Raw genomic sequence first — 27,978 nt, 5'->3', positions numbered from 1 at the left:
TGAAGGTCAAGGGTATTCAGTGTTGGTTTTTCGGCCTTGCTGCTTACGTGGAGAAAGTTCTCCAGATTCTCTGAATCTTCTGATTATATTATGGACTGTAGATGATGGAATCCCTGAATTCCTTGCAATTGAACATTGAGAAATATTGTTCTTAAACTGTTGGACTGTTTTTTCATGCACTTGTTCACAAAGTGGTGATAATTGCCCCATCTTTGCTTGTGAACGGTTGAGACTTTTTGGGATGCTCCTTTTATACCCAATCATAACACTCACAATTAGTGTCCTCAGTTCCCAAATGCTTATTGAGTGTTGTTCGAAGGAAAGGTGATGTAACACAGTGGTAAACATACCACTGTCCCAGCTTTTTTGAAACGTGTTGCAGGCATCCATTTCAAAATGAGCAAATATTTGCACAAAAACGTTTATCAGTTTGAACATTAAATATCTTGTCTTTGTGGTGTATTCAGTTGAATATAGGTTGAAGAGGATTGGCAAATCATTGTATTCTGTTTTATTTACATTTTACACAACGTCCCAACTTCATTGGAATTGTGGTTGTATGCATTTTACATCTGAGTGCCTCGGAGGCTTTCATTACGTCCCGCTGGCTGAAGACCCGAATGGGATTATGTCGTGACAATGGATGGATGAATGTCGGTGGGTCATTCCCTCCCTCCCAAACAACCACCCACCCGAAAAGGGTATAAGCATTCTGAAGTCAACTTCTCTCACATTTATAGGAGGAATTTTGTGAAACCTGGTACAAATCCTTGTAATAGGTTGGTATTATGCACATTATCATATTGCTCGAGTTGGGCCCATTTTTCCAGTGTTATTGCCCTTGATTAACAAATCTAGACACTGCCAGTTTCATGGTGTCTGCATTATGAAATCAACATACTTTGAAATGCTATCTGAATGTATCAAGCACTTGTACCAAAGCAGCATTTGCCAGTGGAGTATACTGTACTCTCATAGCACTCTTGTTTTCCATTGTATGACCCAATGCAGTACTCTCTTTCAGCTATGAGGCACAGGTTTTAGTGACACAAAGCCCTTGTGAACTGATGCTCAACAAGAAATCTTCAGGGTTGTGGCATAAATAGAATGCACTATGCCATGGCACTAGTTATCAACCAGTGCCTGTTGCCATGGAGTTGCACTACAAGCAAGCAATGAAGTAAGGCATCTTCCAAATGATCCAGAATAGCTGGCAACAAGTGTTTTTGATAGAGAATTTTATACTCTGGCAACAATTTGTGACATAAAAAACCCTTTTATATTATGTACTGTACATGTTGGCACATTTAAATGTAACTATTTGAATCTCAAGGCATGTGTCTATTTGGTTGGATTAATGGATTATTAGTGGCAGCAGCAGTATTGCCCTCAGCGATTTGCTAGATGAGCAAAGATCTTTTTCACTAATTAAATCTTTGTAGCTATTGTGCAGCACAAGAAGTCATTTAAATCCTTCATTTTTACCTTTTCAAAGGGTGTAACATATTTTCTAAGCACCACATGGTGCTGCTGGGGACAGTCGTAGAAGAAGATGATGATTTCCTCTCAGGATTGTAGCCCTTGTTAGCCGGAGTCTGAATGTCTATCATCTCTCCTTTGGAGACTGGTTAACATTAGGGCTGCATGCCAAAGCTCCAGACCACAAACATTTGAGTCTCTCCACAAGTAGGAGACTTGCACTAGGGAAACAAAAGACATAAAAGAGACCCCCCCCCCCCCCCCCCCCCCCCCCCCACACACACACACACACACACACACACACACACACACACACACACACATCTCCATGTGCAAACATTCCCAAGGGCAGAGCATCACGGGTTGACAAGGCAACCAGACGGCAGTGGGTGTATGTTTGTGAGCCATCCAGTTCATTTCTCGGCAACAGCGTCTAACTACCTGAAATCTCTGAAAGTGTCACATCTGCCTGAGAAATTTAAAGCCTGGAATACGTGTGCTGTGTTGAAGTTTCAGTCTAACAACTGCAGTGTCTGCAGTTCTCATCTCCAGCCTTTTTTCCTTTGAGAGGGAAAGTGCCAAATTGTTGATACTTGTTGCCGATATGATTTGAGATGGGAATTTTCAGCAATATATTCTTTGCACACTGCCACATGGCACCATCTCTGATGCTGATTTATAGTATGCAACCCTCAACCTATCATGCAGCTGACACGAAGAACAGTTCCAACTGTACAAGGTTTATGTTTTTAATGAGAGTTTTTGGCATCAGTAATCCAGTAGAGCGAGTCAGACCAGTGGCAGCCCCTTGGATTACTGTCGTGTCTGTAAAGTAATAAAACAAGGTATTACCTCATTATTCTTGCTGGGTGAAATTTGCAGTATCATTCATCAAGAGAAAGAAAATAAAGAAATGCTAAAATACCCTTGGCCATATGAGCATTGTGTTCTAATTTGCAGTTGTTGAAGTAATGAAGTAATTGAAGTAATTATTAGGTTTCAAAAACTGAGTTTGCAGTTAGCAACCACACTGTGATGTCACGGCACAGCTCTACGCTGATTGGCTGTAACCCCCGCCACTCAAAACCTAAACTGAACGCTAACGTCTGCTAAATGTCTTTTAAATCACTTCAGAGGTATTAGGTTCTAAAAACAGCGTTTTCAGTTTTAGAAGTGTTTATTTCTCGCAAGCTTTTACATAATATATAACAAAGAGGTTATATTTACACACAAATGAAACAGAGTTTCCATCTAGCTAGCAGCATGTGACGTCACCATGCTAACATCCCTGAGGTCATGCCATACAGTTAGATACAGAATGTGACTTTTTAACCTCTTAAATAGGGAAGGGTATTAATAAGATTTTATAGATATCGATGCCATTATCAATTCCGCTTATCAATCTGATTCCCTTATCGATACCTCTTGTGAATTTTCTGTGTACTAAAAGTAGGCTTTACAGGTTTTCTATGTCAACAACATTTTATTGAGTCTTAAAGTAAATAAATACGAAATTTGTCACTGGATCCTTGATCTCTGGACTTAAATAAACTCTACATGGTGGATCCTTCATCTCTGGACATACATAGAAATAAATAAAATCTGTAGTTTTTGTCAAAAGCATTTCCTTTCAGACATTTTGGCATGAATGTCACTCCATATACTTCTGCGCTGAGCTCAGCCGGCTGCTGCACGTCAGTGCAGGATGTCTTATTTTGGGAGAAAAAAGTTTTGATCGATTGCAGTTTATTGTTTTTAATACAACATTTGGAAAGAGGTGTCATTTGATTTAAATTACGATTCGCTTTTAAATTATTAATTCTGACCAGACTCTATCTTTCTAACTTGACTTGGCAGAGAGCCGTGCAGCGTTTGGAGCACTGTGAACGGAATGGCAGATGTTTCTCTTTTCTTTCTTGCAACAAGACAAGAGTACTTTACCGACAGGCGTGAAAAAACTCACACATGCGCACGAAGGTTCAAGCTTGGCTGATGCAAGCGCACATGATTCAAATCCATATAGTTTTTGCAAAAAATAAACAGGTCAGATAGTTTTCTAACAGACCTTGCATATGCAGCGGGAAGAACAAGTCCAATGTGCGTGCAGTGAAGCAGGTTTAACAAAGGCATTACATGTTTTGTTGCGCTGGAATATACACAAGTAAATACACACACTTACTAAGAGCTGCGCAGATTGTAGAGTCTAGTAGGAGCACCTGTGATACTTCTCCTTCACACACTTTGGATGAATGAGTCTGTTGCTGAAAGAGTTGCCCCGTGGCGGGTGAGACTGGTTGTCAGACCATCTAGATAGATACCACCAGAATGCTCCTCATTTGCATGAGCCATTGAAGAGAAGTGGTCATACTGACTAACACCTCTCAGTTTAACCTGTGTGCACGGTGAGTGTTGGTCAAAAAGCATCATGTGAAGTCTGAGACATCAATGCCATTGCTGGACAGGAAAAACGGTAACCACAGGAAGGCCTGGAGCTTTCCGGGATCGGTAATTTATTATTTAGCCTGGTGATGCGCACAGTCACAGTTTAGCATTGTGAAATTTGACATGGTGCGTCACTGCACTCGTAGGTGTCCAAGGCACTAATGACCAGTTGGCTCAGAGGACAGTCTTCCAGCCAGCAGACCATTTGTAACTCTTCTGTCTCAAACATCTGAGTCCTGTGAGACTGCAGAAGTAAATTGGATGTGTTCATTGAAAAAGATGGAGGAAAAAAAGTCTTCAATGCAGCCTAACCACCCGTCTTTGTTGTCGTTATCGAGAAAGAAAGCAGCAGCTGGGTTTAAATGCCACCAGCTAAAGTGGTGAGGCGTCAGCAAGATTGACAGTCTGAAGACAAAGACACCCGGTCCATTTACGCAAAAAAAAAAAAAAGACATTAAAAAAGACGCGGACTTCAACTCTTAAATGAAAGCAATCAAACCACTAATAGCCATTTGCAGCGCTGTTGTTTTGAGGTGTGAGCAGCAGAGTGATTCTTCGTTTAAGTGCTTGAAGAAAATAGAGTTCAAACAACATAAAGTTCAATCATTCAAACTAATGATTTTTTGTTTTTACACCCAAACTCAAAACAACTCCATCCACACAAACATTTTAGGTATGCAGAAATAACTAGATAAGGCATTATGACAGCAATGAAGAAAAAGATGAAACACTGGATAAGTTGCTCATTTGAGAAAAATGTGGACTTTTCCATTAGAACATAATGAGGTGCTTTGCACTCGGCCCAGTTGTTATTATGGAAGTATCGCAGTGCTGCGCTCACTCAACAAGGCACGTGAAGAATGGCTCTGGAATTCCAATGGGCCTGAAATGACATTAAAATGGAGGCCGTGTCAATGGAGGTGACCATACGCCGAGATGATTTACAGAATCTCACGTTTTAACACTAGACAGACGCTGTTAGCAACAGCAGAGGGGGGGAATGTTTTTAAATTGTTGTCCATTAAGTGATTTATTGAGGAACTAAAACTGTCAAATAGCCAGAATGACCCAATGCTGGCCAGAATGTGCATGGTTGTTTTGTTGTTGTTGTTGTTGTTTTTTAACTATACTTAACTAATTACGTCTGCCAAGGACGGAATAAAATCATTGGCGTTTATTTCTTTGTCTGTCTGTCTGTTAGCAGGATTACGTCAAAACTATTGAACGGATTGTGACAAAATTTTTACCACAGATAGATATTAGGCCATGGAAGAACCCACAAAATTTTGGAGGTGATCAGGATTCTGGATCAAGTTTCACTTTATTTAGGCTTTAAAGGATTACTGTTAGCAGCATTATGTCAAAACTACTGCATGGATTTTGATGAAATTTTCAACACAGATAGATATTAGGCCACGAAAGACTCCACTGAATTTTGGAGGTGATCCAGATTCTGGATCAAGATTTCACTTTATATACGCTTTGAAGGATTATGTCAAAACTACTTCACGGATTCTCACCAAATTTCCACCACAGATGGATATTAGGCCATGGAAGAATCCACTGAATTTTGGAGATGATCCAGATCTGGATCCGGATTCTGGATCAAGATTCACTTTATATACACGTTGAAGGATTATGTCAACTGCTTCACGGATTCTCACCAAATTTTCACCACAGATAGATATTAGGTCACGGAAGACTCCATTAAATGTTGGAGGTGGTCTGGATCTGAATGCAGATTCTTGATCAAGATTTCACTTTATATACGCTTTGAAGGATTACATCAAAACTACTTCACGGATTCTCACCAAATTTGCACCACAGATAGATATTAGGACATGGAAGACTCCACTGAATTTTGGAGGTGATCCAAATCAGGATTCTGGATCACGTTTCACTTTATTTAGGCTTTGAAGGATTACTGTTAGCAGCATTATGTCAAAACTACTGTATGGATTTTGATTAAGTTTTCAACACAGATACATATTAGGGCATGGAAGACTCCATTAAATTTTGGAGGTGATCCAGATTCTGGATCAAGATTTCACTTTATATACGCTTTGAAGGATTACGGCAAAACTACTTCACGGATTCTCACCAAATTTGCACCACAGATAGATATTAGGCCACCGAAGACTCCACTGAATTTTGGAGATGATCCAGATCTGGATCTGGATTCTGGATCAAGATTCACTTTATATACGCGTTGAAGGATTATGTCAAAACTACTTCGATTCTCACCAAATTTGCACCACAGATATTAGGGCATGGAAGACTCCAGTAAATTTTGGAGGTGATGTTATGTGTCGGACGCAGCTCGGAGAACCGACCAGCGTTTGAAGGACCCAGTATGAAATAAGCAGAGCACGGTTCAAAGGATAACTGAATTTAATACATAACAGTGATAATATAATAACAAAAAGGTGCGGTCTGGCGTGGTGCGCTCCCAGCAGCGCTAACGGTCCGGAGCCAGAAGCTGTTTCGGACCCAAGGACCCCGCCGACACCCCCCAGGTGGCCGCAACAACCGAGTCTGTGAAAGAAGGAACCATTATGTGAGTCCACACTCTACACACAGAACACTTAAAGGTGTACAAACAGCAAACACTTCCTGGCTTGATTACTGATCAGCTTCCCAACCTGCAGGCATGGAACATCCCGTTCACAAAACTCCACTGCAGTGGAAGCTGATACATGACTAACAAACAGCTCAATACAATAAGGTGTGAGGGACACCACATTTACTGACTGTATAACTGTTAGTCACAAAATCTAACGTACCTCAGGAAGTGTGCTGACGAGCGTGAAACCTCACCCCCTCCTCTTTCACAGACTGTGCATCAAACCTGGACGTTCTCAGCATCCGCTGTTGATGAGATGGCTCCCGAGACGACGATCTCACCCGTCTGGTCACAAGGTCGAGTCTCTGGCAAATACACACTGTGCACTCCAGTCTTAAATGCCAACATGTTCCAATCCATCCAGATGCACTACAGCTGTGAGTCCTGACGAGTCGCAGGTGATCAGGGTGAGGTCCTGACAGCCTCAGCAACACAGCCACTCAGTCCCAAACGCACGCCACCTGGGAGGAAAACCAAAAAACAGAAACAAACCGGCAGCCCGGCCCCCCCAGCCATATAACAGTACCCCACCCTCACGGGAAGCCTCCCGGCGACCACACACACCTGGCCCAGGAGAAACACCCCCCTCCAGGGACCATGGCTGGAAACCGCGTCTGCGTTCATCCTCCAACAGACTGGTTGAACTGGCTGCATCTTTGCCCTTGTTTCTGACAGTCTCTTAGCACAGGTGTGGCCAGGAGTTCTTACACCTGTGCGGTCAGCCTTTATCCAAACATGTGTGATTAGTCATAAAACAAAACAACCAAAACACCCCCCCCCCTCCCCAGGGGACCGTCCCATCAAACCCCAGGGAAGGGGAGAAAGGAAAAACAACCCAAACCCAAGCCTACAAACAAAAATACTAACCCCCCCCCCCCAGAGGACCGTTCCATCAAACCCCAGGGAAGGGGAGAAAAGAAAAACCCAAACGTGAGCTCACAAACAAAAATGCCAAAACACCCCCCCTCCCCCCCCCCCCCAGAGGACCGTTCCATCAAACCCCAGGGAAGGGGAGAACAGAAAAACCCAAACTTGAGCTCACAAACAAAAATGCCAAAATACCCCCCCTCCTCCCCCCAAACGACACGTAGGGACCAACACCCCCCAGAGGGCCACCCGCCAGCTCCAGGAGTAATAACCACGGCCGAGGTCCCTCTGGGATCCAACGTCACTCACGGGGACTACCAGCGCCTCCCAGAGGACCACTCGTCAACCCCAGGAGACGCCTCCCCTCATGACCCATGGACCCAGCCCCGGCCGTCCACGGCTAGATGGACCCAACGCCCTTTCCCCCCCAGAGGACACCACAGTCAAACCCTGAGGGCGGAAACTGGGGAGGGAAAACAAAAAGACACCCCAAACCCCCCCCTCCCCTCCCGGGTGCAGAGGCCACCTGGGAAACGCCCAGCACAACCTAACTGCACCCCTCCAGCAATGCCGACACTACGGCACCCCCGGCTGGAGTCAGAGGAGAAGAGAGGGTATAACAAAAAACAAAGAGAAAAAACAACCCATCACCCCCCAGGGGACCGTTCCATCTAACCCCGGGGGATGTGAAACAAAAAGAAATAAAAGAAAAAAAAACAAACAGACCAACACACAGTTGGTTGGGTCCTTTTCTTTTGTTTTTGTTTTTTTTGTATTTGTTCGTTGTCAAACAGGCTGCAGGGTCACAACCCCAGACAAATAGTGGAAAACAAAAAATAAAATCCCACACAAAAACCAACTCAAAAAAACACCCCACACAAATGAACTAACACAAACAAATCAGTGAGTTATACCGTCAAGCTCAACCAAATGGAACACACCTGTTCCTACTCAAGAGCTTGACGGTAACGTGATTCAGTCACCACAAGGGGGAACCAGAGTGCAAAAAAAGAAAAAACCCCTTTGGCGACAGAAAAAACAAACGAGCTGCTCTTATGTGCGCAGCTGAGTGCAACACACAACCAAAATGTGCTCAACTAAATAACGCCGGAGCTGATACAACAGACGCAGTAGTTACCTTTGTCCGGGGAAACGGGGCTACGACTGTAGCACAGGAAGCCCAGCGACCCGTGCTAACAGAGCTCCGCCGTGCGCGTGAACCCATTACAAACGCACTCTTGCAGCTCCCGTTTAAACCTCTTATCCGGTCGGAGTGTGACGCGACGCCGTCGCCAGTCACACTCCACCATGACCCACGGATAAGGCACAACACAGGAACACGGCTGCAAGAGAGCACAAATCAGTATCCAGTAATGGGTCTCAAACACGCACCTTCCGGGCGGAGAGCCCCGCAACTGATCCGGATAACCACTGAACGTCTGCTGCCGCCTTCCCGGTGCGTTACCGTCTCTGCTACCGCTGGGTCCGTGATGTTTGGCCAGAGACTACTGTTATGTGTCGGACGCAGCTCGGAGAACCGACCAGCGTTTGAAGGACCCAGTATGAAATAAGCAGAGCACGGTTCAAAGGATAACTGAATTTAATACATAACAGTGATAATATAATAACAAAAAGGTGCGGTCTGGCGTGGTGCGCTCCCAGCAGCGCTAACGGTCCGGAGCCAGAAGCTGTTTCGGACCCAAGGACCCCGCCGACACCCCCCAGGTGGCCGCAACAACCGAGTCTGTGAAAGAAGGAACCATTATGTGAGTCCACACTCTACACACAGAACACTTAAAGGTGTACAAACAGCAAACACTTCCTGGCTTGATTACTGATCAGCTTCCCAACCTGCAGGCATGGAACATCCCGTTCACAAAACTCCACTGCAGTGGAAGCTGATACATGACTAACAAACAGCTCAATACAATAAGGTGTGAGGGACACCACATTTACTGACTGTATAACTGTTAGTCACAAAATCTAACGTACCTCAGGAAGTGTGCTGACGAGCGTGAAACCTCACCCCCTCCTCTTTCACAGACTGTGCATCAAACCTGGACGTTCTCAGCATCCGCTGTTGATGAGATGGCTCCCGAGACGACGATCTCACCCGTCTGGTCACAAGGTCGAGTCTCTGGCAAATACACACTGTGCACTCCAGTCTTAAATGCCAACATGTTCCAATCCATCCAGATGCACTACAGCTGTGAGTCCTGACGAGTCGCAGGTGATCAGGGTGAGGTCCTGACAGCCTCAGCAACACAGCCACTCAGTCCCAACGCACGCCACCTGGAGGAAAACCAAAAAACAGAAACAAACCGGCAGCCCGGCCCCCCCAGCCATATAACAGGTGATCTGGATTCTGGATCAAGATTTCACTTTATATAGGCTTTGAACAATTACTTCAAAACTGCTTCATGGATTCTCACCAAATTTGCACCACAGATAGATATTAGGGCATGGAAGATTCCACTGAATTTTGGAGGTGATCTGGACTGGCGGATGTCAGAAAACTCTGATTGCTCTTGTTTTTATTGTCATGTGTGCAACAGTCATTATTTCCCATGGCAGTTAAGTCAGTCTCATGATTGTAAACACTAACCTGAAGGATCCATTTAGGAACTTTACCAAGATTTTACTCACACCTTCTACATAATTTCAGAAGGATTGATAGATTTATTAGTTCATTGCCATATTCACAGTATTGGCGACACACACACACACACACACACCAAGGTAAAATGTTGAGATGGCCCAGTTGTCTGCCTTCAAAGCAATCAGATACACTTTAATGTCCCCAAACCATGGCAGCCCAAAATGGTTTTTATACAATATGTGAAGGTGCATGACATACCAAAGGATATATGTGCACATCGTGTTGTTTCAAAATTAAAATAAAGTGCAGCAGCCTATATGGAAGAGAGCAACCATGTTAAAAGTGAGTAGCTGTCACTGCATCCATTGGCAGTTGAGATCCTACAAAATGTTTAGAATAGTGTTTATATTGTCACAAAAAAAACTAAAGTAAATCTCTCTTTTTTTAGCATTTCGGCCATGTTTAATGGGATTTTGCGTGTACTTTTGTGCAACAGTCTGGATCAGACTTTGCATTAATGTGTGTGTATGTTATCAGCACATAGTGGAGCTTTTCTTGAGCTGTTGCTGTTTTTATTCTCTGGCGAAATTGTCTACAGTGACAATTTGTGCAGCTGTCTTCACTTCATTCGTATCCACCTGAGAGGCAGATAAAGAGCTGAATGAAAAGCTGTCAGCCTGTTTGATAACAGTTAAATCAAAGTTCCGCTCAGGGCGTACGAGACCGAGCACAACGTTACACGGATCCGCTCCCCTCTGACAACAATCTCAGCTTCAGCTGCAAAAAGTTGAGCTGGGATATTTTCAAGAGGATTCTGAGGGCTTTAGAAATTGCTTATACAGGCAAAACTGTGTTATTAAGGAAACGTGGATCCACCTGTAGCTGAGACCCCGATAGACTCCTTGAAAAGGTTGAGTCATAAAGCAAGAGGAATTCAGACGCAAACTCCGACATGTGGGCTGAGTGTTCCGCTGCCTCTTTCAGCACAAAGATCAATTCCAAACTCTTGCCTAAATGAGAGTAAAATGTCAAAATCTCAGACTAATTCAGAACAACATCTCAACAAGCATTAGCAGACCTGTGGGAACATCTGACATTTAAAGGTCCAAAATTATTCGCTTCTTATGATTTAAACACACCTGTTTAAAAAATCATACGATGAATGAACAAAGTCACTGCATTGTATGTGGTAGTACAGCACTGTACTGTAGTATTCACTGCCTGGTTCTCCAGAGTTATAATGTAGTATTCACAGTTTGGTTCTACAGCACTGTACTGTAGTACTCACAGTCTGGTTCTACAGAGTTATACTGTAGTATTCACTGTCTGATTCTACAGCACCATACCGTAGTATTCACAGTGTGGTTCTACAGTTATACTGTAGTATTCAGTCTGGTTCTATGGCATTGTAGTGCTGTATTCACAGACTGATTCTACAGCATTGTACTGTAGTATTCACAGTGTAATTCTACTGAGTTATACTTAGGGATGGGTATTGATAAGATTTTATCGATAGCGATACGATTATCAATTCCGCTTATCGATACAATTCCTTATCGATTCCCTTATCGATATCTCTTGTGAATTTTCTGAAAGCCTGTAGGCTTTACAGGTTTTCTTTGTCAACATTTTATTGAGTCTTAAAGTAAATAAATACTAAATTGGTCACTGAATCCTTAAACTCTGGACATAATAAACTCTACATGGTGGATCCTTGATCTCTGGACATAAATAGGAATAAAATCTGTAGTTTTTGTCAAAAGCATTTCCTTTCAGACATTATTGCTATGAGTGTCTTTCCATACATGGGAGCTGAGCTCTTGCAGCCGACTGTGCTGCACGTCAGGATAATTCATAAAGAATGCCGGACGTCTCATTTTGGAAGGAAAAAATGTTTTAGTCGATTGTAGATTATTGTCTGTATTACAGCGTTTGGAAAGAGGTGTCATTTTATTTAAAGCGGTGATTTGCTTTGAAGCTATTAATTCCGACCAAACTCTGTCTCAGCAGAGAGCCGCGCAGCATTTGGAGCTGTGCCAGTGGAATGGAGGAGGATTCTCGTTTCTTGACTGCAACAAGACAAGTGTCCCAGTTAGTGACTTTAATCCACACAAAAGTGACTCACGATTGACATATTTTAATGGCTATGAGAGGGGTTAAGAAGCGGACTTGACACTTCTGAAGAGCAGTGAATCAAAGAACCAGTGGTGGGCACAGCTAACCAAACAGTTAGCTTCGATAACTGGTAATCAGCTAACTGAAAAGTTATCTTTTATAACGCTATCTAAAATCTTTTTTAATGCTAAACCGATAAACTGCCTAAAAACCTATCGGAAGCTACAGATAACCGATAACTTTAAATTTTGCCTCCCATACGCTCTCAGCTACTAAGAAGCTGATTTTGAGTTTAAACACTGCCAAAGCTTCTAATAGAAGCAATGGCAATCACAAACCCAAGCAACCAGTAAGCCAGCACTTGTCTTTGTGTGCTCTGCCCCCTGCTGTAGGAAAGCGTCATTTACCCTGACAGGCTACAGTGGTCCCGCGATGAGGCCGAGGTCTTGAAATGGAAAGCAGGTTTGAATTATGGTTTTGCTTTAAAAATAAAATTATTCCAGATAGAATAACTACATTAATGTAAACTCTTAAAATGTACAAAGTGATATATAACACATATCTGTTAATTTTAAAATACGAGGTATGTTAGAAAAGTATCCGACCTTTTTATTTTTTTCAAAAACCATATGGATTTGAATCACGTGTGATTGCATCAGACAAGCTTGAACCTTCGTGCGCATGCGTGAGTTTTTTCACGCCTGTCGGTTGCGTCATTCGCCTGTGAGCAGGCTTTGTGTGAGCACTGGTCCACCCCTCTCGTCGTTTTTTTATTGCGAATAAATGTCTGAATGATTTGGAGCTTTGCTGCATCAATTTTTTCCAGAAACTGTGAGAGACCTCCAGGTGGACACCGTTCGGAAAATTAATATGGCTTTCAGGGACGATTTTATGGGGATTATACAGATTAAGGAGTGTTACTGCCACTTTAAGGATGGCCCACAACTGCTGAGAGCGCGGCGCGCTCCCAGCGCCGATCTACATGCTCAGACCCTGCTGAAACAACCAGATCATTTCCAGCGTGAAGGCTTTGTTGATCCGGGACATCGTCTGACTTTCACAAAAACGCAGAAGGTGTGGACATCAGCACTTTTTCGGCACATTCCACTGTTACAGGAGTTTTTTTCATGGAAAGAAAAGCGGAGGGATGCGCCACGGAGCCGTTCATTACGCGGGACAAAACCACCTCGGTGTTGGTCTCACAGGACGGCTTGCAGGTGGATTTCAGATGGATTCTGGTTGCTTTTCAGTCGTGTGATTATCCGATTGTGATTGTGCATGAGCTGGACATGCCCAAACATGTCCTGGAAGGCTTCATCACGGCGTTGCTTTGCGCCATGCGGCTCCAATGCAGCTCTCGTAATGCACTAATTCTGAAGATTTGAACATTAACACACAGATGCCCAAAGGAGATTATGGGTAACTAAGCCTTCGCTCATACTGATTGGTTAATTTATTCATTGTATGTAAAAACCAACAGAAGTGAATCAATGTAACATGTTGGTGTTTACAAATAAATGTGCTTTTGTAAAATATGTCATTTTTTTCTTTTGTATAAAAAAAGACAGCACCTCAGTGCACGCGTGATGACATCACAAGATGAGGTTTCTTTCAATAACAAGAACTGTCAAAGTTTCTCGTGTGGTTGCTGGAGTTGTGTGGCAATAGGAATCGCCTTTTGAATGCTTGAATAACAATGTCAGTCGCACAAAGAAATCAAATAATAGTGAAAACATGTTCGGCGCGGTGTCCTAACGCATCAATCAGTCGCTCCGTGAGGCGTCATAACATCAAGCCTGGTTCACATGGCAAGATAATTAGGGCGATGTCAGACCTGATCTTCCCCTTCCGACAGTCTTAAGGACGCCCCAACAATAGTGATGACGCTAAATATAATCTTATCATATTCCTGCCATGTGTGGTTTGTAAGAGCGCTCTGATCTGCTCAGAAGGATGTGAAGAGCTAAATGTGATATGCAGCCAATCAAAAAGCGATGTGTCTGACCTGGGAATGTTCGTGTGTGAAATCTGTTTGTGTGTGTTGTTTTTACCGTGTGGCTAACACCACACACTGTACAACTATGATTTTTTTTTATTATCTCCATGTGTGTGGTCTCTCAGGTTTTGGAAACCTACAGATAATTTTCAAATCCTATGGTCGCCAGTGGATGACAGTGTTCTATGCATTTTGACGCCGGTTATATCACACGGCCTGAACCACAATTTAACAGAGTTTTTGGCTTTGAGAAGCAACCTGGGCTTCTTCTGGCATTTTTACATAAAACAAACACAATAACAACGTCTACAAACCCAGAGAATATATTCACGAGAGTTTTAGGCACAATATACAAAGAGTTTAATGCTGTTGTCCGTGTGGAGCCTGATCAGAGCGTCTCAAATGCATTTCTTCTGTCGTGAATACCCATAATGCACTGGGCACAGCTGCATGTCCACACTAAAACCTTCAAAATTAGTGCATTACTTTAAAACTAAAACATATATATAGCTGATATTTTCACTTTAGAAAACGTCAGACGTGACATTAATTTAAATAACTTGTCTCAAATTAGTTTGGTTAAAATTTTAACCATAAGTTAAAACTGTATGCCTCTGGATGAGTTGGAGGATGACTCTATCCTGCAGAGGATAGAGTGGTTTCTTCTGGAACCAGCTCTCGTGTTCTTTAAGGCAGTGTGAATAATTATGATTTTTGGCATGATCGAAGCATCTTAATTTCAGATAATATTAATAATTGTTACTGTCTGCCTGCAAACATAATTATATCATCATAAATGTATAACAGCAACGTTCTGTCTATTTGTTAGCTAATTGTCGAACAGTTATCATCAGTAGCTCTGCTATATACTCTTCTATTACAGTGTTGTACAGGCCAATAAGAGTAAGTCTGCCCTCCATGTTCAGTGTGTTTGATATATTTTTTAAAATTAAACCAGTTAAACACAGGTGACCACATTGTTCCGGAGCATTACCACTGCAATGCGGTTTTGCCACATTCTGACTCAACCACTTTAACTTTGACTCACTTCTCCTGCAGTCACTTGGTTTGAAAGGCTGTAGCAAACCCTAAGATGGTGAGTCACCTGTTCACAGATTCCACTGACAAACGCCCCCTTGTCTACCCTCGGTGCCATCACAGTCCACTTTCTCAGCTTCCTATAAAGCCCAAACTTTCCACCAAGCCGCCTGCTACAACTCCTCTGAATGATATTCAGAGTGGCCTGGAAGATGAAACGCCTCCTCTTGTGAACATTAGTGACTCCGGTGCGATCCCTGGCAGCTTTCTGGGTCTCAAGGCGGAAGAACTCCCACATTCAATTTAGGTCATTTCATTTGTCGTGTCTTCCTCTCACTGTTTGCACACTCCTGCAGAACAGTCAGATTTTGCCTCGGCGGTACAGAAGCAGCCGTATCTGGTCAGATAACAAGCGTCTTAATTCAGCGCAACATTGCAGGACAGGCTTGAGAGATCCCAGAGACAAGATGGAAGGGTCCTACTTCAAGTGTAACAAAAGGTTGTTTCAGATAAACCCTATAAAGCTTTGACTTGAAGTCCAAATGAAGAAACAAGAAGAATGTTGGTCTTTTCCTCTCTGTCAGCATCTCTTTTTATTGCACACTTTTGTGTCCCTTCGTGACTCATCATAACGCTTCAGGGTAAAGATCACGTACTCGTGATACAGTGACAACCAGGTGTCTGCTTGAATAAGTGCTGTTTCTCCCACAAAGAATGCTCGCAAAACATTTATTACACATATGATTTATTTATTTATTTTAATGGTGTCAAATTGTAGGGAAAAAAAAGCAATCTGCTTTCTTTATATAAAAATTTCTAAAATGATGCCTTTTAAACTCAGTGAAAACTAATCTCTATGGCATGACATCAATGAAATAAAATAAGAAATCCTAACCAATGGAGTATATATGTATACAGTGAATACCTTTAAATGTAACAAAGCTAAATCATCACTTTTACAGCCAGTTTTAAATGGAGAAGCCAGGGGAGGGATACATGAACATTTCCAAGACACTGAATATGTTTTGGACTTGGTCAGTGACTGAACACTAGTAAGCAGCTAAGGTGACCACAATATGTCTTTGGAACTAGGCCTACTTGGGTACTGTGTGAATGATTAATGGTTCCTGTGGGCAGTGGTTCCCAACCTTTTTTTTTATTAGAGACTGCCACGGGCCCACAGAAATTCCGACACGCACACAGCAAAACAATAATAATAATATTTTTTTTTCTTTTTTTAGACAAAAGTTAACTTTAACACATTTATAACTTTAGCTTGTTTTTTACAACCCCATTTCCAATGATGTTGGGACATTGTGTAAAATGTAAAACAGACTACAATGATTTGCAAATCCTCTTCAACCTACAGTGAGGAAAATAAGTATTTGAACACCCTGTGGTTTTGCAAGTTCTCCCACTTAGAAATCAAGGAGGGGTCTGAAATTTTCATCTTAGGTGCATGTCTACAGTGAGAGACATAATCTAAAAAAAAAAAAAAATCCGGAAAAACACAATATATGATTTTTTAATAATTTATTTGTATGTTACTGCTGCAAATAAGTATTTCAACACCTGTGAAAATCAATGTTAATATTTGGTCCAGTAGCCTTTGTTTGCAATTACAGAGGTCAAACGTTTCCTGTAGTTTTTCATCAGGTTTGCACACACTGCAGCAGGGATTTTGGTCCACTCCTCCATACAGATCTTCTCTAGATCTTTCAGGTTTGGAGTTTCAGCTCCCTCCAAAGATTTTCTATTGAGTTCAGGTCTGGAGACTGGCCAGGCCACTCCAGGACCTTGAAATGCTTCTTACGGAGCCCCTCCTTAGTTGCCCTGGATGTGTGTTTGGGGTCATTGTCATGCTGGAAGACCCAGCCATGACCCATCTTCAGTGCTCTTACTGAGGGAAGGAGGTTGTTTACCAAAATCTCGCAATACATGACCCCATCCATCCTCCCTTCAATACTGTGCAGTCGTCCTGTCCCCTGTGCAGAAGAGCAGCCCCAGAGTGTGATGTTTCCACCCAGATGCTTCATGGTTGGGATGGTTTTCTTGGGGTTGTTCTCATCCTTTAAACATGGTAAGTGGAGTTGATTCCAAAAAGCTCTATTCTGGTCTCATCTGACCACATGACCTTCTCCCATGCCTCCTCTGGATCATCCAGATGGTCACTGGTGAACTTCAAACGGGCCTGGACATGTGCTGGCTTGAGCAGGGGGACCTTGCTGCCCTGCAGGATTTTAAACCATGACATCATGTGTTACTAATGTAATCTTTGTGACTGTGGTCCCAGCTGTCTTCAGGTCATTGACCAGGTCCTCCTGTGTAGTTCTGAGCTTTCTCAGAATCATCCTTACTCCACAATGTGAGATCTTGCATGGAATCCCAGACCGAGGGAGATTGACAGTCATCTTGTGTTTCTTCCACTTTCTAATCAATAATCATAACAGTTGTTGTCTTCTACCAAACTGCTTGCCTGTTGTCCTGTAGTCCATCCCAGCCTTGTGCAGGTTTACAGTTTTGTCCTTGGTGTCCTTAGACAGCTCTTTGGTATTGGCTATGGTGGACAGGTTGGAGTGTGATTGATTGTGTGAACAGGTGTCTTTTATACAGGTAACAAGTTCAATCAGGTGCAATTAATACAAGTAAAGAGTGCAGAATAAGAGGGCTTCTTTAAGAAAAATTAACAGGTCTGTGAGAGCCAGAATTCTTGCTGGTTGGTAGGTGATCAAATGCTTATTTGCATCAGTAACATACAAATAAATTATTAAAAAATCATACATTGTGATTTCCAGATTTCTTTTTTTTTTTTTTAGATTATGTCTCTCACAGTGGACGTGCATATGAGATGAAAATTTCAGACCCCTCCATGATTTCTAAGTGGGAGAACTTGCAAAATCGCAGGGTGTTCAAATACTTATTTTCCTCACTGTATATTCAATTGAATACACCACAAAGATGAGATATTTAATGTTCAAACTGATAAACTTTGTTGTTTTTGTGCAAATATTTGCTCATTTTGAAATGGATACCTGCAGCAAATTTCAAAAAAGTTGGGACAGGGCAACAAAATACTGGGAAAGTTGATGAATGTTCAAAGAACACCTAATTGGAAACAGGTGAGTGTCACGATTGGGTATAAAAGGAGCATCCCCAAAAGGCTCAGCCATTCACAATACGATGGGGCAAGGATCACCACTTTGTGAACAACTGCATGGAAAAATAGTCCAACAGTTTAAGAACAATGTTTCTCAACGTTCAATTGCAAGGAATTTAGGGATTCCATCATCTACAGTCCATAATATAATCAGAAGATTCAGAGAATCTGGAGAACTTTCTACACGTAAGCGGCAAGGCCGAAAACCACCAATGAATGCCCGTGACCTTCGATCCTTCAGGCGGCACTGCATTAAAAACCGACATCATTGTATAAAAGATCTTACTGCGTGGGCTCAGGAACGCTTCAGAAAACCATTGTCAGTTAACACAGTTCATTGCTACTTCTATAAGTGCAAGTTAAAATTCTACCATGCAAAGCGAAAGCCATACATCAACAACATCCAAAAACGCTGCCGCCTTCTCTGGGCCCAAGCTCATTTGAAATGGACAGATGCAAAGTGGAAAAGTGTGCTGTGGCCTGATGAGTCCACATTTCAAATTGTTTTCGGAAATCATGGACGTCGTGTCCTCCGGACAAAAAAGGAAAATGGCCATTCAGATTGTTACCAGCACAAAGTTCAAAAGCCAGCATCTGTGATAGTATGGGGGTGTGTTAGTGCCCATGGCATGGGCAACTTACACATCTGTGATGGTGCCATCAATGCTGAAAGGTACATCCAGGTTTTGGAGCAACACATGCTGCCATCCAAGCAACGTCTTTTTCAGGGACGTCCCTGTTTATTTCAGCAAGACAATGCCAAGCCACATTCTGCATGTGTTACAACAGCGTGGCGTCATAGTAAAAGAGTGCGGGTATTAGACTGGCCTGCCTGCAGTATAGACCTGTCGCCCATTGAAAATGTGTGGTGCATTTGAATCGCAAAATACAATAACAGAGTTGTTCAACGGACTGTTGAACAATTGAAGTCATACATCAAGCAAGAATGGCAAAGAATTCCACCTACAAAGCTTCAACAATTAGTGTCCTCAGTTCCCAAACGTTTATTGAGTGAGGAAAGGAAAGGTGGTGTAACACAGTGGTAAACATACCACTGTTTTAGCTTTTTTGAAATGTGTTGCAGGCATCTATTTCAAATATCTGCACAAAAATAAAGTTTTTCAGTTTGAACATTAAATATCTTGTCTTTGTGGTGTATTCAATTGAATATAGGTTGAAGAGGATTTGCAAATCATTGTATTCTGTTTTTATTTATATTTTACCCAACGTCCCAACTTAATTGGAATTGGGGTTGTATGTTTTTATTGTTTTTTTCTTTTCTTTTCTTTTCTGTTTGGTTGATCCAAAGATAAAAAAGATGATCTTTTAATTACTCTTGATTATCCAGTAAGTGAGTTATGACTTTATGCAAAACTTGTGTCTTTGACAACCATAGAGCAGACAAAACCTTGTGACCCTCACTGTTATGTTTGCTGACACCTTTAGGGTAGCTCTTGGACCCCAGGATGGGAACCAGGGACTTGGGGGAGACTCAGATGAGGAGCATCACTAAAACTGGAAAGTACCATCAGCTGTCATCCAGCACACAGATGACTCAGTGTTGAAGGTCCCAAAGACTGCAGAAAGCCAAGGACACACCCACATTTCATGTGGCTGCAGTAGATACAGTACATCCTGAAAGTATTTGCAGCGCTTCACTTTTTCCACATTTTGTTATGCTACAGCCTTATTCCAAATTGGATGACATTAATTTTTTCCCTCAAAAATCTACACACAACACCCCATAATGACAGTTTGAAAAAAGTTTTGAGATGTTTGAAAATGTATCTCACCATTCTTCACTCCATAGTGGAGTAGAGTGGAGAAGGATATTCTTTCACAAAAACAGATCAGATCTAGGCTTGCATCTCAGATGTACATTTTTGTCAATTTGTAGCTAAACTTTCAGGTCTTCTTTTTAAGAAAATCTTCCTCTGTACCACTTCATCATGAAGCTGTATAACTGGTGATACAAAATGCAAAACTTGTGCACAATTTTTCCAATCAGAGCCACAGAAGCCTATAACCTTTTTTGGGTTGTCTGGGTGTCTTGGTGGCTTTTCTCATACTTCTCCTTCTTGCATAGTCACTCATTTTTTGAGAACTGTGTACTCGATGCAGATGTACCATAGAGTGCCATACTGTTTGTATTTCTTCGTAATTGATGTAAATAGTCTAAGACATAATTCTGCCAGGGTATGAATACTCATGTATGTGTTACATGTGGTTTCTTAGTTTTTTGTTTGTTTATTTTGATAAATTTGCAAAAAAAAAAAAAAAAAAAATGTTTTTCATGTTGTCATTATGGGATGTTGTGTGTTGAATTTTGAGGGGAAAAATTTACTCCATTTTGAAATAATGCTGTAACATAACAAAATGTGGAAAAGGTTAAGTGCTGTGAATACTTATACAATGTAAATGGTTACTTTGGAGAGGTGGGGAAGGATTAGTTGGTTGCCATCTACCAACCTGAGCGGTTCTGTGGTGCAGTTGATGTGGCAACCATAGACTCTATATATACTGGACAAAGGCTGCATGATGTGGCCCATTGATTTGCTATAGAGACCCCGAACAGCCGATATGCTGCCCATGTCTGTCTTATTATGTTCTGGATGTCGCCATGTTGACAGCAGCTTACTCATTAATGCATAAATGGGTGGAGAGTGGGTGGACACGTGTGACAAAAGATGCCTGAGAGACCAAGCCACCTAACCTGGTTTCGGGTGTTTATTAAATCATATTTTTGGGACTGCGAGGTGGCTCTACTAATGGTTGACTTTGTTATGGACATTGAGTTATGAGCTGTGTGTATTCCCAGTAATCGTGCATTAAGATGACCTAACTAGTGAAGCTACCAACAACTGGTAAAAGTGCCAATGCTGATACAACATTAAATCCAACTAGAGTTTCTCTCAGTGGGAATACTGCAACAGAGATGTCTGATCCGTTTCACCACACAACAAGCTGTTTTTGGAGGTTATGTTTTTACCCCTGTTTGTTAGTTTGTCAGTTTGTTTGTGAACAGCATGGAGCCCACAATTTTTTGTATATCATTACGAATTTCTTTTTATTGAAGATTCACATCCTGATAGGCAAGAAATTATTACATTTTCAAGGCCATAGGTCAAAAGGCAAAGTCAGGAAAAATCTTGTAAAATTGGAAAAATCCCTATCTTTAACATTGAATGAATTTTCAAAAATTCATAACTCTGTCAAAAAAAATCAAATGTCTTTCATATTTGAGAGTGTTATGTAGGATGGTAACTTTTATCGACTGATCAAAATTACAGATTTTGTGTCCATTTACATTTAACATTGAAATCCCCATTTAATGTGTATTTTACATATCTTACACCAAATGTGCTCGAGTCACTCTCATATTTGAAAGTGAGGCGCAGACTGGCACTCACCATCTCCTGGCAAAGTTTGATCCAGATTGTGTTTTTTGTGGACATTTGATTTTAATATTGAAAAGCCCATTTGACGTACATTTTGCATTATATCTCAATCAAAAGTACCTCAGTCACTCTCATTTGTGACAATGAGGTGCAAACTGTCACTCTCAATAAATAGACTAAGTTTGAGCTGCATCTGATCCGTATTGCAGATGTAGCGAATATTTGATTTTAACATTGAAAAGCCCTTTTGGTCTCTATTTTCTATTATACACTCAACAAAAATATAAACGCAACACTTTTGGTTTTGCTCCCATTTTGTATGAGATGAACTCAAAGATCTAAAACTTTTTCCACATACACAATATCACCATTTCTGTCAAATATTGTTCACAAACCAGTCTAAATCTGTGATAGTGAGCACTTCTCCTTTGCTGAGATAATCCATCTCACCTCACAGGTGTGCCATATCAAGATGCTGATTAGACACCATGATTAGTGCACAGGTGTGCCTTAGACTGCCCACAATAAAAGGCCACTCTGAAAGGTGCAGTTTTATCACACAGCACAATGCCACAGATGTCGCAAGATTTGAGGGAGCGTGCAATTGGCATGCTGACAGCAGGAATGTCAACCAGAGCTGTTGCTTGTGTATTGAATGTTCATTTCTCTACCATAAGCCGTCTCCAAAGGCGTTTCTGAGAATTTGGCAATACATCCAACCAGCCTCACAACCGCAGACCACGTGTAACCACACCAGCCCAGGACCTCCACATCCAGCATGTTCACCTCCAAGATCGTCTGACACCAGCCACTCGGACAGCTGCTGGAACAATCAGTTTGCATAACCAAAGAATTTCTGCACAAACTGTCAGAAACTGTCTCAGGGAAGTTCATCTGCATGCTCGTCGTCCTCATCGGGATCTCGACCTGACTCCAGTTCGTCGTCGTAACCGACTTGAGTGGTCAAATGCTCACATTCGCTGGCATTTGGCACGTTGGAGAGGTGTTCTCTTCACGGATGATGCGAAGGAGATGTGTTGCACTGCATGAGGCAAATGGTGGTCACAGCAGATACTGACTGGTATCCCCCCCCCCCCCCCCCAATAAAACAAAACTGCACCTTTCAGAGTGGCCTTTTATTGTGGGCAGTCTAAGGCACACCTGTGCACTAATCATGGTGTCTAATCAGCATCTTGGTATGGCACACCTGTGAGGTGGGATGGATTATCTCAGCAAAGGAGAAGCGCTCACTATCACAGATTTCGTCTGGTTTGTGAACAATATTTGAGGGAAATGGTGATATTGTGTATGTGGAAAAAGTTTTAGATCTTTGAGTTCATCTCATACAAAATGGGAGCAAAACCAAAAGTGTTGCGTTTATATTTTTGTTGAGTATATTTTAGCTTAGGAAAAGCCACTTCTAATGGGACTTTGACCTTGAAATTTTTTTCCAAAGTAAAAATTTGTGGAATTGGAAACTAATGTTGGTGGAGGTTTGCGCTATATGAGCGCGGTGCTCTAGTTCCAGGTGTTTGACATAAAATGCACCAAACGAACAGACAGTCTCCACTAGCAGCCACACTGAGCAGAGTTTGAACTAATATGAATCATCGAGATGTTCTGTTCAGCCGCTGTCACTCAAAATGACCACAACCCCAAATTTACAGAGCTTTTTGGCTTAAAATGTCTTAATCTAAGATGTTGGGGGGGAAACAAACAACAACAAACCAATACCATTTTTTTCATACTAGACTGTAAACATGTTTATTTCTGCTCTAACGTTGGACATTTAAACATGGAGTCCTATGGGAAAGTGCTCCATTTTGGAGCCAGCCTCAAGTGGCCAGTCAAGGAACTGCACTTCCACATGGGCTTCGTTTCACATGATGTCAAGTTGCCGCTTGGTGGCAATACATGGCACCAGCAAATACTCCCAAACCTGACTTGTTGCATAATCTGTGTATAAGGGAATTCATTTGCAATTTTACATAATTTTGATCTGAGTTAATCTTGCTTCATTGTTGATCTTTTTAATAAAATGTAGCCAGAAGAAATGTGATGATAAAAATCATTTTAGGGTAAAACATGTGACTCTTTGTGTTAATCATCTCTGAGGTTGGTTGTCCTGTAGCTGCTCAGACGCAGATCAATGCGTCACAAGAGACTAAGTGAAATATCAATCACTGTGTTCGCTATGTAGCAACATATCCAAATGTATAGTTCAATCGAGCAGAAATCATTTATATAATCTCATCTTTAATTAATGCCTTCTGACTGGTTTCTTGTAAGAGCGTCTGTGCATTGGGCACTTATTAAAAAGTTACTCCGCCTCTGCCTTTCACGCCTCCTAACACACAGGACTTCATCGTCTGCTTAATTGCTTCAGCTAATTTGCTTCGCTGGCTCTGTCGCAGTCCTGTTGTACCGTTATCGATTGACTGGTCACTGTAATTAACTCTACCTGTGTAAATGGTGTAAAGCAGCTGCTCACGTTGGTGTTTTGTGTTTGTTTTTTTTGTCTTTGCAGAGTGAGTATACGTGTCCACGCCCTCTACCTGGTGCCTGGCTAGGAGACGTGCCGACCATCCGTTAAGCCGCAAAGAAACAAAGTGCTTTGGATTGTGTAGCAGACTGCAGTGACACGAGAACATGAGGTGGGTACAGAGACTCCCTACTACTCCCACTGTGTCCGTCACATTCCAGGAGCCAAGCTCGCCTGTGCCCACGAGTGCCACCATGGACCAAGACTAAAAGGAAATACTTTTTCCCACTGTCATAAGATTTTCTGTCTCTCAGCCTGTGGTTACTGCTGCGTCCCATCATGCTTCACCGCCACATGAACACTGACAGAGATTGGTGAACGCGGTCCTGTGGCCAATGGCAGGCATTAATGGATGGCAGTAGCCACTGCAAGAGGGTGTAGATCACATGATCTTTTTGACTCCAGTTAGGCAAGAGGTGAAAGACTTCACCACATCAAGAGGCTTTAATGAAACCCGTTAACCGGATGCGTAGCTTGGACTACTCCGCTAACAGAACTGTATAAATTAAAGTGGGATTGCATTTTTAATTTTTAATTGCATATGCCGAGTCATGTTATTTCACGATTTTCCAAAAAATAAGGATAGGATTGATTTTGGGATGGTGTACATGTGCCTCAACGGAGACGATTTTTGAACAGCTGAAACAGTTTTTGAAAGCTGCTGGGAAACGTTGCCAGGACAAAAAAAAAAAAAAAAGAAAAGAGAAACCAGCCAGTGACATTTGGTGAAAAACTTGTTTTGTTTTTGCTTTTTTTGTGAAACTTGTTTCTAATTGCAATCAAACTCTGATCCTCTGGTCTGATTTAGAGGACAAAAAAAGAGTAATGATGTGAGGAACATACAAAAGGACTGAGATTTAATGTTCTGAAATGATCCTGTTGTTAATATTGTACTTTCTGAATTCCAGCCATTTTCAAACACCAAAGAGCCAAACGGATCCTTTTGGCTCTCCCGATCGTTGGCGATAACTAAACCAAGATTCTCTTAAACATTCACAAAAATTCTAAGCCTCCATTTCCCTCACACCAAACAGCACTCTTACATGACCTTTATTTTTTTTTATGTGCTTGTAATGTGTCAGTTTTAACGCTGCTTCATCACTTTTTTGTTTTATTCTCTACATAAAATAAGCATATGTCACCCTCTGCTGATGAAGGACCATTCTGTCTGTGGTTGTTCCACCTGTTATCAGTTCTGAGTGGGGATGGGAATTGATCAGGTTTTAATGACATCACTGAACCGCGTGGTGGAAGTGGGGTAGTGCACTTAACTCTCAAACAGATGGTTCCCCAAGGTCCACTGACGCCCTTGGGCATCCTCGTGTCGTGGGGAACTTGTGCCAAATCCACTTGCAGATCCATCAGGTCCACTGGGCCAACCCTGACCAAAATGTGAACAGCCAAGAGAAATGATTTCCTAATTGTTATGGCAGAGCAAGTGGGACAGGAGCTGGATGAGCAAACCTGTACCGTTTGACAACTTCGCTGAACCCTTACCTCAGTGTGAGGTCACCCTGTGTGTGCAGCCCCTGCTGGTACATGGACTGTGGCTGTGATATGGCTCCTGGAAGGTGATGTCATGCCTGGCAGCCTCTGGGTTTCGACACTAAAGCCTCCAATCATGGACGTGGCCCAATGATTTGTCCTATCACAGAGCTTACAGCTACCCCAGCAAATGTAGATGCCATCTGGGCGAGTATACCTGGCTGCCTGGTCACAGCAGTCAGTACAGACACAGCTGGTGGTGCTGCCCTGGCAATAAGTGGTACTGAAGGTGGAGCCCACTGGCCGGAGATGGCGTCCTGGAGGTTTGGCTTCTGCTCCCTCTCAGCATTTTTATTTTATGAATTTGGCAGCAAACAGAAACACACGTTTTCAGACTCTAGCTACCAACTACCAATATGGTCTATATATCTGAACTACAACTATGTAGACCTGGGTGTGTTTCCCAGTCAGTGTCCTTGGACAAAACTCTTCATCCACCCAGTAAAATGAGTAAATGGGGACCAGCCACTTCATGCTGCAGAATCCAACAATAAGCATCATTGGGCCTCAAAGCCTATATACAGTACGAAGCCATTATCGATTCTGCTTATCTGTATGATTCTTTATCAATTCCTGCTCAATATTCTGGGTGGAAAGGCCGACACAGGTTTTCGGTGAGATGCAGACTTTGAGGTCAAGTTGTCACGTTTGTCATGATATGATGACTCATGACTTTCTGCATTGTGGTTCTATCAAAGAAACTCACCAGTTTCCAGTTTTACCATATTTTCCAGAGTATAAGTCGTACACATTATCAGCTCTCTAATTTGGAATTTTTGTGCATTGTTGTTGTAATTTTTATTCTTTTATTATTGGGCTTTATTTAGTACTTTGATTCCTGGGAAAGCCCATTATAAATGGTTGATATTATTAATAACGAACACATGATTGTTCGGTATATAAGTCGCAGGACCTCCCAAACTAGAAAAAAAAAAAAGAGGTCCAATGACTTCTACTTTGGGAAAATATGGTAATAAGAGGAAGTGGTAACATCTGAGACATACAATTCCAGTTGATAGAAAACTTGGAACTGGTTCTGGATTCCCATCCCTAGTTGTGAGCGAGGTCAATTAAGCGCCGAGCTGTCCTCTGAAGCTTCTATACCGGGTCATTTTTTTTACTGTAAATTTCGGCTCATTCCAAGAATTTGTTGATGTTTCGTAAACAGCTGTATTCTTTGTTCACTTTCAACAGTATGTTTTATAATGAAAATAGTGACTTTATTGGTGAGCAATATGAAGTGGACAAATAAAACATTCATTAATCATTTGCTGTGAACGATCACTTAATGTGCACGTGTGCTTGTTGTATTTTAATTAGCCGGTCGTCTGTTCTGCGTCTTTTTCCCTCTCAGAGGCGAAGCTGTCACTTCAACATTAGCCTCATTAGTTTAGAGAGCACAGCATTGATTTCTGTTCGACCATTCCGTTTCACGGCAACGCTCGCTGCCGCCCCACCAGGCCTCTAATTACACTTCCTGTGCAGTGTGTTGCGTATGTCAGAATGTCGGCCTCACTAAGTTCACAGCACTTGTAATGTGTCAAGCTGTCAGTTCTGAGGTCCAGATGGCCAATCTGCCCGGTGTTCCCGGCCGTATTTCCACGCACTCCCGCACTACCTTTCCCTTCCTGTTACTACATCCCCCCTCGCTCATTTTCTCTTCCTCTCTGTCAGGTGCCCACAATTCAAAATTCCTTTTATCCTGGTCCCATTATTTTGACACATTTGGTCAGTCTTCTGCATCAGCTTCTTGCATGAAAATCCTAAAGAGTCGGTTTAGTCACAGACTCCTCTGTTAAGTAATTGACCCTCTATCGTAAGTCATTATACAGGCTAGTTTGGTGACAGTTGCTCTGCTTTTTTGACAGTCCGGGCAGCACTGAGGATTCTGCTGATTCCCCATTCAAAGGTAATGACGTAGTCTTGAGCCCGGTGGAGTTGCTGCGCTCACAGAAAAACAGTCCGCAGCGGCACAAACATGCACTCAGAAAGAGGTTTCTCTGAAAATGTGAAGTTGTGCTTTTTGTGCCGGCGTCCTCCAGGTTGTGGTGAAGAAAAGGTCGCTGCAACTCTGCAGTTAGTTTAAGTGACTGTCAAAGTTTCAGAAGTATTTCCATAATCATCAGAAGATTCTCTCCCTTCAAAGAGCACTCCTGCCTGTGACCTTTTACGCATTT

The 27,978-nt window shown here is 42.2% G+C and overlaps 1 protein-coding gene across 2 annotated transcripts in view; it reads left to right on the top strand.

The window, feature by feature from the left end:
• Positions 1-24,833, top strand: part of lrrtm4l1 (leucine rich repeat transmembrane neuronal 4 like 1) — a 184,264-nt gene extending 159,431 nt beyond the window's left edge. For both annotated transcript variants that reach the window (XR_004565981.1, XM_034192046.1), the window contains exon 3: positions 24,242-24,833. Coding sequence is in view for 1 of the 2 variants with exons in the window: in XM_034192046.1 (XP_034047937.1) it covers positions 24,242-24,307 (66 nt within the window). In the remaining variant the exon portion in view is untranslated. The remainder of the gene's footprint in view (positions 1-24,241) is intronic.
• Positions 24,834-27,978: the final 3,145 nt, after the last annotated feature.

The sequence above is a fragment of the Thalassophryne amazonica genome, chromosome 17 (genome assembly GCF_902500255.1).
Source record: "Thalassophryne amazonica chromosome 17, fThaAma1.1, whole genome shotgun sequence".
Taxonomy (NCBI): domain Eukaryota; kingdom Metazoa; phylum Chordata; class Actinopteri; order Batrachoidiformes; family Batrachoididae; genus Thalassophryne; species Thalassophryne amazonica.
Note: the sequence above shows the minus strand (reverse complement) of the source record. Positions and strands in the feature narration are given on the sequence as shown.